The sequence below is a fragment of the Puma concolor genome, chromosome E4, assembly GCF_028749965.1.
Source record: "Puma concolor isolate L17-30 chromosome E4, mPumCon1.1.hap2, whole genome shotgun sequence".
Classification (NCBI taxonomy): Eukaryota; Metazoa; Chordata; class Mammalia; order Carnivora; family Felidae; genus Puma; species Puma concolor.
Window position 1 is genome coordinate 44,702,349 of NC_141683.1, and position 15,095 is coordinate 44,717,443.

The following is a 15,095-nucleotide window of genomic DNA, read 5'->3' on the forward strand; positions in this document are numbered from 1 at the left end:
CCCTCCCCAGCTGACTCCTTCTCGGGCCCTACAGACCAAGACTGGGCCATATGTCCATGCTTAACCCAATTATTGGAAAGGGCGATAATATGATCACAGCTGCTTCAGATCAGTGGTTTTTAAACTTTAACAGAGTCACCTAGAGGGTTTGTGAAAACACAGATTGCTGAGCTCTCCTCCCAGGGTTTTGGATTCCATAGATCTTTCTCAGTTGGGGCCTGAGAATATGCATTTTTAACAAGGCCCCCAGTTATATCTATACTGCCCATCCTAGAACCACATTTTGAGAACTTCTGGCTTAGACCAATCATGATTTACCTACCAGGGATGGGGAGAGGGTCAAGCCTGTCAGGTATTATAGCTGCTTGAGAACTGTGATTTTCTTTGCAAAGAAGCGGGTGGGTGGCTGTAGACTGGTCATATTGGAGTCCACCACAGTGAAATAGAATGATAATGGCTAGAATGTACTGAGAATTCACATGCATCAAAAACTGCCCTAAAAACAACATACATTATTTAATTCCCCCAAATAATCCTTTGAGGTAGGATTCAGATCAGAAAACTGAGAGTCAGAAAGGCTGCATAAATTGTCCACAGTCATGCTGCTACTAAGTTCTATGGCCTGGATTTAAATGGAGATCTGTGTGACCCCCACCATGGCCCATGCTCTTAGATACGATGCAATTTAGGGACCCGAGTTTGAATTCTGGACCTGCCGCTCTTCCATGCCTCAGATCATAGAGGTTCTGGGGTCAAATATAAATGCCAGATTTCACTGTAGAAATGCTCATAGTTTGGTGGCAAATGAATGGTGTTTGGGGTCAGGCAGAAAATTAGGCCCAGTACTTGTGTGAGTTGACAGTCTTCATCTCTCCAACCTCAACTTCTTTCGACACACAATAAGCGTGCTTAATGCTTGTCTCCTAGGAAAACTGGAGCAGATATGTGGTAAAACACCTTAGCTGTCCCTGGCACATAGTAGGCAATCACTCTGAGTAGCTCTCATTACTATTACTAACCTCTGACCTAGAACATTCATCTGTACAGAGTAGTTAGGAAGACCATGTAAGCTCTGAGAAAATGCCTTGCGCATTTGTGTATTTTAATAACCTGCTGCATTATAGTTGCACACCGTTAAATGAGGGCCACACTACGTCCTGGTACAAGAAGGTGAAAATTATGCTGAGGTTGGGGCGGGCAGAGGGAGGGGAGAGGGGCAGAAGAGGCTACTGGAAACCCCAATAACTTCTGTATGGAAAATGTCAGGCCCATTTTTCCTCCTGAAATGAACAGCGTCTCCTTCTCTTTACATGCCAATGACTCTGAACTGAAATTGTTGAAACAGGATGACACCTCTAACCTCAGCACATGGATATAATCACCTCCCCAGCTCGTTTCATCAACAACACCCAGAACACCTGCAAGTAAAAGGTTTAAAAGTCTGTTGTTTCAGAGGTTCTGAAAGGCCTGCCCTGAGGGACCACCCTAACTCAAAGAATGCCTCCCTACACCTGCACCCACTGTCACTCTTGATTCCCTTTCTGGTTGTATGTCTTCAGAGAATTTATCACTATCTGAAACCACCATGTTGGTTTACTTGTTAATTGTCTGCCTCTCCCGTGGGAAGGTGAACTCCAAGAAGGGAAAAAAATTGTCTGTCTTGTCACTGGTATGTCCTCAACCCTAGAACAGTCCCTGGTGTATAATACTTACTAATTAAATACGTGTTGAACGAATCATGATGGTGGCCATGATGTCAAAGACATCATCTAGGCTGACTAGAAAAGAGAAAATTGGTGGAACCAGATCGTAGCTGAGAGGATTAGTTCATGAGTACATGTTAAGCAGCACAGAATCTGGGACCCCAGAACAGTATGAGAAATTTGAGAGGGCTAAAGAAGAAAAACACTGCTTTATAGATGTTGTCATGACCCTATTTTACAGAAAGTCTTCTTTTTATAGTTTAAATCGCCATAGAATGGTATATTTTTTTTAAAGTAACCCAAATAAAACTGGGCCATCTTCTCCTCTCACCTTGAATCCAATCTCAACACTCTGATAAATCAAAAAACACTTGCATATTCACAAATCTGATCGTAAGATCAACAAATGGAAATGGGATGTTTTTATGGGAATCTGTAAGGGATTCAGTGGCGGGTATGACGCTTTTTATCCCCAATCAAAACTTCCTTAAAATTGCTTATACAAATGGTTTGTCCCCACCACCAACTCCCTCCAGTAGTTGCTGAGATCTTCCCACACTCCTCCAGGTTATTTCTTGTTTCCACAGCTCCTTAGTCCCTATCAATCCCAGATGTCTCATTATATCCAGCCACGTCCTCACCATGTCTGTTGCCTTCTGCACTCATCACCATAAGGGCCAGGAGCTGAGTAGCACCAAGTAGACTTCGAATCATTTTTCCCTCTATCACAGAAAGCAAAACCAGAAGATAGAATTTTAAGTGAGAAGAGAGTAAAAAGTTAAACTCTTTCTAATAATGTACTTATAAATAATAAATGCATTTTCACAAGTGATATCACAAAAAGAAGAAGAAAACTAATGTAAATTCAGGAGATGGAGCAAGATACCTTGAAACCAGAAATATAAAATTTCTGAAATTTTCTACATCAAAAGGAAAAAACTTTTTTTATTTACATAGATTGGTAAAGGAAGAAACAAATAACATGTTGCAGAATAATCAAAATAAGTGCACTACATTTACACAATTTATGGTCCTTTTGTTAGCTAAGGGTATAAAATATGTCACATACTCTAACTGGATTGCTCACAAAATTGTTCTTTTCCTTCATGCTCCCAGTCTAATTTGACCACACCCTATTTTTTCCAGTCTGATTTATGTCACTTACCCTAGGTTCCAATCAGAGTATGCTAAATTGGTCTTAGTTTCTACGCTATTCATGTAATTTCTGCTTCTTCAGATGCTTCTCTTTTAAATCATCTGATGGTTTTATCATTGCTGAAAATTTATCTAAAATATATTACTCATCGTTTTGAATTTTTCCAAAAGATAAAATGAACCTGAAGAGAAAAAAGGCTTCTCTTCACTTTTCTTGTTTTTTCTTTCCTTTACTTCCTTTTGGGCCTTTGTGTTTCTATTTCAGAGTCCCAAAAGTTGCAAATAGGTTTTTGTGTAAATGACTGAACCTAAGCCCAGATTATCAAAGGAAAATAACTAGTCATAAAATAGCAGTGGCCTACATGGTGTAATCTGAGACTACTGAAAGTTCTTTCACAAAAATCTTCACTGACCTGCTTTATGACCTTAAATCTCTATTACGTAAAAGTATATCCTTTTAGGTAGAAGCTTTGCGTTTTCTGTTAAAATGAAACTACCCATGGGAGGGATAATAGCTCACTTCTCTGCTTGAAAATCATCCACTGATTTCCCCATTGGCTACCAAATAAATTTCAAGTTCTTCAGCTGGTCATCCAAAGCTCTCAGAGATGAGCTACCCGCCTTCTGAACATCACCCCCACACCCCCCAACTCAATACCCAACAGGACCCCGGCACTCACATGCTCTGAGCATGCCCAGTGTATTCCTTTCTCTAGACCTTAGCTTATAATGTGCCCCAAGCGTGCTGCCTGATTAGCCCAAATGTATGCTTATCAATAGCCTACCGTTAGCATTCGGTCTATATTCTACCTTGATTATAACTAATTTTTTTTAATCTTCCTGATTTAGTAAGGCCTTCTCTGGTTTAAAGAAATCCAATTTATTCATTCATTTAACAAATATTTAGGGCTTGTCATGTCCCAAATTCTAGGAGTTGAGGATACAACAGAGAAAAAATAAGGAAAAGACAAACAGTTCCAGCTCAGTTAAGCAAAAACAGGGGAGTCTGGAAGTCTTGGCTCATGTCACTGAAAAAACTAAATTTGGTTTCAGTCACAACTGGGTCTATGGGTGTCATCAGAAAAAAATCTCTCTCTATCCCTCTGTCTCTGTCTCTTTATTTCCCCACCCCACCCCACCCCCAAACACTTAATTCTGCTTTTCTTGGATAGGCTTCATTATCTGGCAGGATTTCTTCACAGAGATATAGAAATGGCCATGGCAGCCTTATGCTTGTATCATCCTTGAGGCAATAACGCCAAAGAAAAGAGACTGCTTCGTTCCCAGGGAAAGGGTATTTTGGGGATCTGCTAAGACGAAGTTGAGCCAGGGACACATTTAGTTTGAGCTTATCTATGTGTCTATCAGTCACTTTCCCGTATATTTCAAGTCATTTCTAGCCACCTGGTGTAGGAATGGTTTCTAGGAGGACTCTTATCACCCACTGTGCTAACTCATTCAGCTTTACAACACAAAGATGCAAGGCTAGAGTTCATATCATGACGTGAAACTGAGCAACACTGGAAGTATGTGGGAGTAGAGAAGCCATGTTTGAAGCTTACACTAAGTCATAGTTAGTCTATGGAAAACTCTTATATTCACATACATATAAAATTGTAAGCAGAGAATTTGGTTTCGTTGATGTCTAGTCAAAATGTGCACTCCCTAACACACTGCATGTAATTATAAAATACCTTCCCCACCCTTTGATAGAGATGGGCAAAATCAAACATATCAGAATTGAAGTGGGTAGGGCACAAGCTTATGCCAGCACCACAGGTTTTGTGTATGAAGGTGCATGCTTTAAGCATCCCAATGTGCCATGTCTTAACACGTCTGTACCCCTCTTGCCCTGATCGAGAAAGTAAATCCAGGTAAAATGTTGCAAAATTGCCAAAAACACAGAAAAACGGCCCAAAGAAGTAAGTGTCTTTTCTACATACTTATTCATTGAAAAAGCAAATATAGCGTAAGAGTAATTTGGTTACATAATTGTATCTGTTATCCCTTGCTGCTTCACAGACTAACCTGCATTGGGTTGCTAGGGCTGCCATAACAAATTACCACAAACCAGGTGGGTTAAAACAATGAAAATGTATTCTCTCATAGCCCTGAAGGTCCTTAGGCCTCAGTTCCTTACCAAGTGGGCTTGGTTCCATAGCCACCTCAGTTTCTTCATGACATGGAAGCTGGCTTCCTCCAGAGTAATGACTGCCCTAGACAGGGAGAATATGAGCAAGGGAGGAAGAGAGAACCCAAGACAGAAACTGCAATCTTTTATAATCTAACGTCAAAAGTGACACATCATTACTTGTGCTACATGCTTTTGGTCCCACAGACCAACTCTGGAACAAGGTGGGAGAATACTACACAAAAGTGTGAAAACCAAGGGGCTGGGGTCCTCGAGGGCATCTTGGAGGCTGTCTCCCATAATAACAGTGCAGCTCAGTATATCAGGACGGCAATTTTTAAATGTATCTAAATTGTTCCACTGTATGCCTTCATTTCAGATTAATTTTGCATTTTATTCAGAATTATTGATGATTCTCAATTGTAAAAGTATTATAGAAGTGTGCCATAAGGTTAATTACTAAAACAGACGCCCAAATATAGCAGATGTTCACCATACCCCCCAGCAGGACTGCTGCTAACTTCTGTAGACTCAGACTGGATGTGTCCTAACACTTCTTTGTACACTTCCTAGACCAAAAAGAGCATTTGAACCTTTACGGTTTCTTTTTTTTTTTTTTTTTTTTTTTAATTTTTTTTTTTTCAACGTTTATTTATTTTTGGGACAGAGAGAGACAGAGCATGAACGGGGGAGGGGCAGAGAGAGAGGGAGACACAGAATCGGAAACAGGCTCCAGGCTCCGAGCCATCAGCCCAGAGCCTGACGCGGGGCTCGAACTCACGGAGCGCGAGATCGTGACCTGGCTGAAGTCGGACGCTTAACCGACTGCGCCACCCAGGCGCCCCTGAACCTTTACGGTTTCAAAACTAGAGACCAACCTGTCAGCCAGCATAGCCATGAGAAGGAACACACACATGGGGGACATGGTGATAGGAATTAGGGTGGGTGATAGGACAGGGATCCAAGAGCCACCTCCTACGAGGAGGAGGAGTGAGTGCTGGGGTAGCTGTGGGATCCCCAGAGTGCTGGGAATGGGGAGAAGGACCCCAAAGTGAAACTTGGTAATATGTGCCACCATTGTATAGGACTGACTTTGTAAGGCTGGTGTTCTTGGTATTCTAGAGGTAGTGTGTTTTCTACTCAATTCTGTCTTGAAATCCAGTAGGTTCAGCTACACAGTGGTGCCGGAGGTTAAGGTAATGTGACTTAATTACCCAGACATTCCCCACTCACAGGCAAAAAAAGAAATATCAGAGGAGCTTTAAAAATAAAATTGGGGCGCCTGGGTGGCGCAGTCGGTTAAGCGTCCGACTTCAGCCAGGTCACGATCTCGCGGTCCGTGAGTTCGAGCCCCGCGTCGGGCTCTGGGCTGATGGCTCAGAGCCTGGAGCCTGCTTCCGATTCTGTGTCTCCCTCTCTCTCTGCCCCTCCCCCGTTCATGCTCTGTCTCTCTCTGTCCCAAAATAAATAAACGTTGAAAAAAAATTAAAAAAAAATAAAATAAAAAAAAATAAAATGTAACCCCATCAAGGTAGCAAAACATGAATGTTAACAACTCATGAGTAACATGTGTGTGCATTTTAAAGGTTGCACGTAAAGAAGATAGTTAATAAATTATGAACACCTAGACACAAGTAAACCAGCTGTCTCAGCTTCCACCACTCTATTAGCACTGCTTCCATTTCCTCTGGATCTTTAACATCTGGGCCCAAAACTCCTATCACTGGCTTCTCAGTAGCTTGCAGCTTGATGTTCTTAGTTAATTACAGTAAACTGGCAATGATTGCCCTTAGGAAAGAATTTCATTTGTGCCTATGTAGCGCTAATCCCAGAAAAGTCCTTAGGTTTCCAAACCTTCTCTGTTTTCAAGAAAACAGCTTTGAGTTTTACTAAGCTTTCTCTGCAGAATGCTTACAAGTATCCTCTGAGCAACCCCAGGTAACCCTCTTTTCATCTAGGGGAAGAGCTAGTTCTACGAAGCCTCCCAAACCCAATGCCGTGCTAACGTATCACTCCACTGAAATCTCCATTCCACCATACCCCTCCCCAGCAGCACTGGAAAGTAGTGCACCCAATGTTAAAGAAACTTTCATGTTGCCGCCACTTCTGTGGTTACTCTTCCAAAGCGAGAAGGAAGCTGGTGGTGGAACCCAGCCACAGCAGCCTGTGAGTTGTACCAGGTCCCTGGCCTCCAGGAGCCCGACAGCCAGGCTTGAGGTTTTTGGTGGAGGCTTTTGTTATCTTAGACCCTCCTAGCTGAAGCTGGCTTCTTGGCTTCCTGGGGCTATGTACCCCCACCCCTGCATCCCCAACTTCCAGAGACTGGGGGAGTAAAAGGTGAACAACCCATCAGCTCCTCCCTCTCTCTCATTCCAGCACTCCCCACTCCATGCCAACAACTGATGATAAGAGCTAAGCATTTTTTTGGATGCTTACTTCATGTCAGGAACTCTCTTTAAGCATTTTTCAGGTATCTCTTATGTAAGAGATGACACCTTGGTAAAGAGCACAGACTTGAGTCAGGATTGCCTGAGTTCAAGTCCTGCTCTCCCACTTCCTATCTGTGTGACCTTGGAAAAATTGCTTAATGTGAGTCTTAGCTTCTTCATCTGTAGGATGAGCTAATAAGACCCATAACTTAAGGGCCCACTAAGAGCATTATGTGAGTTAATATACAGAGAGAGTATGTAGAACAGTACAATTGAAGTATTGGCTACCAATATGTCTGGATTGAAGACATTTATGATAAATTGAGATTTTCATGATTTGGAGTTTTTCTCTTCATGACATTTCAAGGAAGTAAAATTGACATTCTGCTTTTTACTTATTCTCCTAAAATGTGAAGAATTTCCAAACAGAACCTTTCCTTGAGAGACTCATGACCCAAATGGAATTAAATAACTAAAAACTAAATATAGTTTTATAGGCTATTTTGTTTGGTGTTATGAATTTTAGAACATCAAATAATTCTACAAAGATTAGAATTCTGATATTGTCTATTCCACATTTCTCTACTTTGTGTTATAATTAATCTTATAAATATTTGCAGACTCAGAAAGCATATGGGTCTATCTAAAGTAACCTAGCTAATGTATTCTTTTATTATGCATATTAACTGACATTCTTTCCCTATTTATTTATCTGAAATTTCTTATTAATTATTTTTATATTTATATATTATATACATTATATATTATATACTTATATAATATATCTCACAATCATATTAACTATTGCAAAATTTTATTCTTGCAAAAATAACGTTTATACTTCATCTAAGAGACTTAACTAAATAAAGAATATAAAGACTTTTCACTCCAAATTACATTTAGAAGAAAACTTATCCAATATTTGAATGTTCCAGTATCCCAATACCCCAATATTGACAACAAATCCAAAAAACATGAAGTGTTCATTTTACAGGTATTGTTACACTTATATTTGATGATGGTAAATAAGCAATTACACAATCACTTCTCACACTCAACTTCAGAGATGTGAGAAATGATATTGTACTTAGTAGATATTCATCTATTAGGGCTTCAAAGACTAAGCCCAAACTAATGATGAATAGCATGTTCTGGCTAAATACCAAAGCCAAAGCCAAGCTTCAGTGTGTCTAATATATTAGAATAGTCTGCAGCCATGACGAGTGATAGTTTAAAAAATAAGGATATGGGGAAATGCTCAAGATAGCACTGAGTACATAAGAAAATGGGACACAGAATTATATAAATAATATGTTCCAAATCATTTCCATATGGAATCTTTAAATCCTGAAGACTAGAAACCCGCTCTAGATAGCACAGGTAAAAGAAGTTTGACATAAGGATAGACATTGTATGTTATGGATAATGTCAATGAAATCCAAGAGCCAAGACTTAATGAAACTAATAAAGAGGGAAAAAAATAGAGGAAGGATAAGTGTGCTAAATTCTTCGTCTAACATACTGGGTTATCAATGTCTAAAGTTGATTGAACAAGAAATGGAGATTTGAGGAAAATTTTTTTAAAGACTGAAAACAGGAAACCAACAGAACAAACAATTGCATTAAAAATTAGAAGGGGAATGGGGCGCCTGGGTAGCTCAATTGGTTAAGTGTTCAACTTGGGCTCAGGTCATGATCTCGTGGTTCATGGGTTCAAGTCCCATGTCGGGCTCTGTGCTGACAGCTCAGAGCCTAGAGCCTGCTTTGGATTCTGTGTCTCCCTCTCTCTCTGCCCCTCCCCAACTCACGCTCTGCCTCTGTCTCTGTCTGTCTCTCTCTCAAAAATAAATAAACACTTACAGCAGCACTACCAACAATAGCCAAAGTATGGAAAGAGCCCAAATGTCCATCGCTGGATGAATGGATAAAGAAGATGTGGTATATATATACAATGGAGTATTACTTGGCAATCAAAAAGAATGAAATCTTGCCATTTGCAACTATGTGGATGGAACTAGAGGGTATTATGCTAAGCAAAATTAGTCAGAGAAAGACAAATACCATATGACTTCACTCATATGAGGACTTTAAGATACAAAACAGATGAACATAAGGGAAGCAAAAATAATATAAAAACAGGGAGGGGGACAAAACATAGGAGACTCTTAAATATGGAGAACAAACAGAGGGTTATTGGAGGGGTTGTGGGAGGGGGGATGGGCTAAATGGGTAAGGGGCGTTAAGGAATCTACTCCTGAAACCACTGTGGCATTATATGCTAACTAACTTGGATGTAAATTTTAAAAAGTTAATTAAAGGGGTTCCTGGGTGGCTCAGTCGGCTGGGCATCCGACTTTGGCTTAGGTCATGATCTCGCTGTCCGTGGGTTCTAGCCCTGCGTTGGGCTCTGTGCTGACAGCTCGGGGCCTGGAGCCTGTTTCAAATTCTGTGTCTCCCTCTCTCTCTGCTCCTCCCCCACTCATGCTCTCTCTCTCTCTCCCTCTGTCAAAAATAAAAAAAAAATAAACATTAAAAATTTTTTTAATTGATTAAATTTTTAAAAAAAGAAATAAGAGAAAAAAGCAAATAAATAAATAAACATTAAAAAATAGAAGGGAGAATAGTGTAATACTCATGTCTGATGGGGCAATCAATAGATCTATCTTAAAATAATCGAACAAAAATTACGCAGGACAGGGGTGTCTGGGTGGCTGAGTAGGTTGAGTATCTGACTCTTGATCTCGGCTCAGATCATGAACTTATGGTTCCTGAGTTTGAGCCCCACGTTGGGCTCCATGCTGGAGGTGCAGAGCCCACTTGGGATTCTCTCTCTTCTCTCTCAAAAATAAATAAACATTTTTAAAACATTACACAGGACAAGTATACTACTTAGAAATGAAGGTAACTACCAAAAACACTAAAAACAAAACCACTTAAAGGTGGTTGCCTCTGGTGAGTGGGTATGTGGTAAAGCAGATACTATTGCTTCTTTTAAATGCTCTCTACATGATCTTTTTCAATTCAAGGTTCATGTATTACCTGAATAAACATTTTTTAATGAAATGGCAGACTGTTTAGAGACATTATCTCCCTAGAATGTGTACACCTGCATGGATGATGAAGATGTTGGCTTGTATGCAACTTCTTCCGGAATACCTGGAGGTGAAAGAGAGTGGCCTGGGCTGGTGAAGTCCTGACAGAGGTTTCTTCCATATCCATCCACTATGCTCCCTTCTACCGGCTCTGTCAGTTCTGATCATTGGCAAAAGTGGGAAACTTCCATTTTTATTCAAAAATCACATCCTTTCCTTACGCCAAAGACAGCACAGTGAAATTGTTTCTAATTTACATTTTGAAACTCCCTCACATAATAATTCATTATCCTATGAAAATGTGCATTATTCTATAAATGTGAACGGCTTCAAAAGGCAAAGCATTAGTAAAAAAAAAAAAAAAAATGTAATGTCCTTCCTTGCCACCTAAGTCAAATCCTGATAAAGCTACATTAGCCTACTGATTAGTAATTTTTGCACATTAAAAATTTTATATAGATTTGATAAGATTTTCAACTTTTGTTTAATGAATATTTAATTCAGAAAGCCACGAAATAATAGGTAATTATAGCTCTACAAGAACACATATTGACATGTAGTTTAAGAGACTGTGAAAGGTTCCTTGTGCTTGCAGTGAGTTTATAATTTAAACACAAAGAAAAATTTTAAGGTTGCCAATCAAATATTCATCAGCAGAAAGAATGCACGGAGGATCTCACTTCCTCAGGGCACGTATGCAAAGGAGATACTAAAAATAACATAGGTACAGGTTTGGCAGACCTTGTTTAGGCAAAATTCCAAACACATCCAAAAAGAGCTGATGAAGAAAAAAGTTTCCCTAGCTTGGAAGCAGAGGCAATGGCATATAAGGGTCAGGTTTGGAAAAGATGGTGGAGGGAATAAGCAAAGGGCCTTAGAGGCAGAAACAAATGGGCAAGCCCAAGAATTTTATTTGAATTTTATTTCCCCACCGTTTCTTTTAATCTTTTTCTTAAACCTTTTTTTTTTTAATGTGTATTTACTTTTTGAAGGAGACAGAGAGAGAGAGAGAGAGAGAGAGAGAGAATGAGAGCATGAGCAGTGGAGGGGCAGAGAGAGAGGGAGACACAGAATCCAAAGCAGGTTCCAGGCTCTGAGCTGTCAGCAAAGAGACCGATGTGGAGCTCGAACTCACAAGCTGTGAGATAATGACCTGAGCTGAAGTTGGACACTTAACCAACTGAGCCACCCAGGTGCCCCACTTTCAATCTTTTTCTTAACATGAGCTATCCTCTAATATCTTTAGTCCTGACTCACAATGAGGCTCAGGTCCCTCTTGCTGTCCTTAAGAAACTCAGTGATTCTAATGCATAGGGACTTAATGGGTTCTCTCTCCTGGGGCTTGGTGGGGGGAGGGGGGAGGGGGGACTTACATTTTAAGGGCCCACACAAATTTAAAACACATATGCCTTATCATTCTAACAGATGATCACCTTTTCTTGCAAAGATTTGCCAGGTTTAAAAAAAAGAAAATTTTAGGGGCACCTGAGTGGCTCAGTCAGTTAAGCGTCCGATTCTTGATTTCAACTCAGGTCATTATATCACAGTTCATGAGATCAAGCCTCGCATCAAGCTCTGTGCTCACAGCATGGAGCCTGCTTGGAATTCTCTCTCTCCCTCTCTCTGCTCCTCCCCCACTTGCTCACACAAACTCTCTGTCTCCAAATAAATAAGCATTTAAAAATTTTTAAAAAGAAAATTTTAGAGTCCTTCTAGCAACTCACCTCCTACCTTGTAGAGAAAGTCCCTAGGCCAGTAGACCTCAAATTCTAACACACTTAAGAATTTTCTGGAATACTCCAACTGGCTAGTCTCATTCCCTGATATTCTGAGATTCTGAGTCAGCCCCAGAAAGCTATATTTTTAACCAGCATTACAAACCATCCCCTGGCCCACATTTAAAATGTGTGCATTGCACTAGAAGACTGCAGGGTTACAGAAATCTTCACTTCCCTCTGTTGCAGGGAAATCCACCAGGGCAGGTTTTCTGAGAATTTTCTCCAACCTGCATTCTATATTCTTGTCCTCACCCATGACTTGCTTCTGAAAATTATCAAGAATCCTTAATTGTCCTTTCCTTCCCAAGCACGGACATGGGCACTAATCTGCCTGCTACCTGGTAGCTCCTACAACACTCACTCAGAAGCATCTGCAGCCCCTGAAGATTTAGGCAGAAACTAGCTCAGTAATCCTGCACCTTCAGCCCTCACAAACCTAGCCGTGCAAAGAGACCTGCTCCACTCTGGTATTTTTTTTAATTTTTTTTTTCAACGTTTATTTATTTTTGGGACAGAGAGAGACAGAGCATGAACGGGGGAGGGTCAGAGAGAGAGGGAGACACAGAATCGGAAACAGGCTCCAGGCTCTGAGCCATCAGCCCAGAGCCCGACGCGGGGCTCGAACTCATGGACCGCGAGATCGTGACCTGGCTGAAGTCGGACGCTTAACCGACTGCGCCACCCAGGGGCCCCACTCTGGTATTTTTAATTTCTCCAATTAACTGCCTGTTGGTTGACTGACTGGCAGTTGGATTCCTTCCTGTTTCTTGTTTACCTGATACTATAAAACAATTCCTCTTTGCCTATTCCCCAAGCTTTGTGTCACCCATGTGAGTCCATCCTGCCCCCAAGGAAATAGGATAAACCCTCCAACTATAGTTAAAACATTTCCTTAGAGCTACAAAAGTTGGAAAAGTCTTTTTCTAAATCAAGATTCTTGCAATCACTGCTGAAAAAAATGTCTCAATCTGCTTTTTTTTTTCAAAAGCCAATCCCAATTAAAGCAACATTACTCAGCCTCAACATTACAATGAGCACAAACACAACAACTGAAACCATGCTGCAGTCCTCAGCAAGGAAAGGGTCACTCTGGTGGTCTAACATAATCTCGAAGTTGAGGGATTATGGTTTAAATGAAAATAAAGTTCACAAACCCTCACAGAGTACTTGGGAATGTCCTTAGACCTCCAGGGTTCTACAGATCACAGTTTGAAAAACACTAGTATAATAGAAAGAATTCTTGTCCCTGCCACTTGTTACCTATGTGACCTTGTTTGTGGTACCTAATCTCTCTGAGTCTCACTTACAACTAAAGAATGCTCAGGAAAAGGCTACAGTATGGAGGATGGATTGCACTGGGAGAGACTGAAGTCTCCAAGACCAGATGGAAAGTTATTGCAATGGCCCAGGTATGGCAGGTAAAGAATGGGACTAGGGTACTCGCAGGGGGAATGAAAGGGGTATTTACAACTTCAGAAAGGCTAATTTCGAAAGAACCAATATCAGTGACCAACTGGGTATTTTCCCCAACTATGCTCCCAAGATGTTGTTTGGTGTTCTGTGAAAACTATGATTCTATCTTCCAAGAAAATATGGGAAACTTTGCTATAAGGTAAGCAGAACAATCCTCACATATCTTATTCCAGAATAATATTTGCTAGATCCACAACTACTAACCCAATGAAATTAGAAATGAAAGTCTGTTTTAGTTCCCTCTCTAAGGGAACTCTCCCTTTCTCTCCTTCTCTCTCTCTCTCCTTCTTCTTCTCCCCTACACACACACACACACACACACACACACACACACACACACACACACACACACACACACACACTCTTACTCAGCACTATAGCAGTACTCAGACTGTCTTTAGTGTACTGAATCTTCTCGGCTGCTACAATCCCAATGAATGCCTCAATCAGAACCTGTCCAAAAACAGGTATTAAATGATTATATCTTGAATGAATAAATGAACAATGAGCATATAAAGAAACAACTAGACAGATGAATTTTAAGAGCCTGGGAAGTATGTATAACATTCACTCCAAATCCTCTTCCCTGATGGCTAATGTTAAAATTTCAACATTAGAATTTAAATCCTAGGGTGCCTGGGTGGCTCAGTCCATTAAGCATCAGACTATGGCTCAGGTCATGATCTTTCGGTTTGTGAGCTTGAGCCCCACATCGGGCTCTGTGCTGACAGCTCAGTACCTGGAGCCTACTTCGGATTCTGTGTCTCCCTCTCCCTTTGTTCCTCCCCTGCTCGTGCTCTGTTTCTCTGTGTCTCTCAAAAATTAATAAACGTTAAAAAAAATAAAAAGTTTAAATCCTTTGGCCAAAATCTCTCAGGAGAAGATATGGCTTCAGCAAAAGATTTTTCAGACTTATGAAGATGGCAGAGAACTTAAGAGTGGATGATGGTCATTGTAAAGCACTTGGGCTAGAAATAGTTTTGTTATTAGGAACTGAATGTTATATGTTGGTAATGATTGACTAATAGGAATGTGCTATTATGGAATAAGGAATTGCTGATTGAGTAGAAGCTCCTGGAAGATTCTTTCAAGGCAAAAGTAAGATAGCGGCCACAGTAAAAAGAATCAAGAGTCCTTCACCCTGGCAACTCCAAAGATGATTTCTTGTGGCACATGCCTCAGGTAGAGTCCTGGCTACAAAGACATGTTATTGTGGCTTCACAGAAATCACAAAGTGAAGCCATCACAGCTTAATACAACCAAGTTGAAAAGTCACTTCAGGAAACTAAAATATCCAATGTATGAAACATATAGGAAACCTGAACACAGAAGCA

At 40.6% G+C, this 15,095-nt stretch overlaps 1 protein-coding gene across 3 annotated transcripts in view; it reads right to left on the reverse strand.

Moving 5' to 3' along the window:
- Positions 1 to 15,095, reverse strand: part of RGS8 (regulator of G protein signaling 8) — a 135,129-nt gene that overhangs the window by 67,991 nt on the left and 52,043 nt on the right. Inside the window, exon 2 of one of the 3 annotated variants that reach the window (XM_086693853.1) lies at positions 2,345 to 2,425. The exons of the other annotated variants lie outside the window; for them this stretch is intronic. Coding sequence (XP_086549979.1) covers positions 2,345 to 2,347 — 3 coding nt within the window. The 5' untranslated portion in view covers positions 2,348 to 2,425. The remainder of the gene's footprint in view (positions 1 to 2,344; positions 2,426 to 15,095) is intronic. 3 annotated transcript variants of the gene reach the window in all.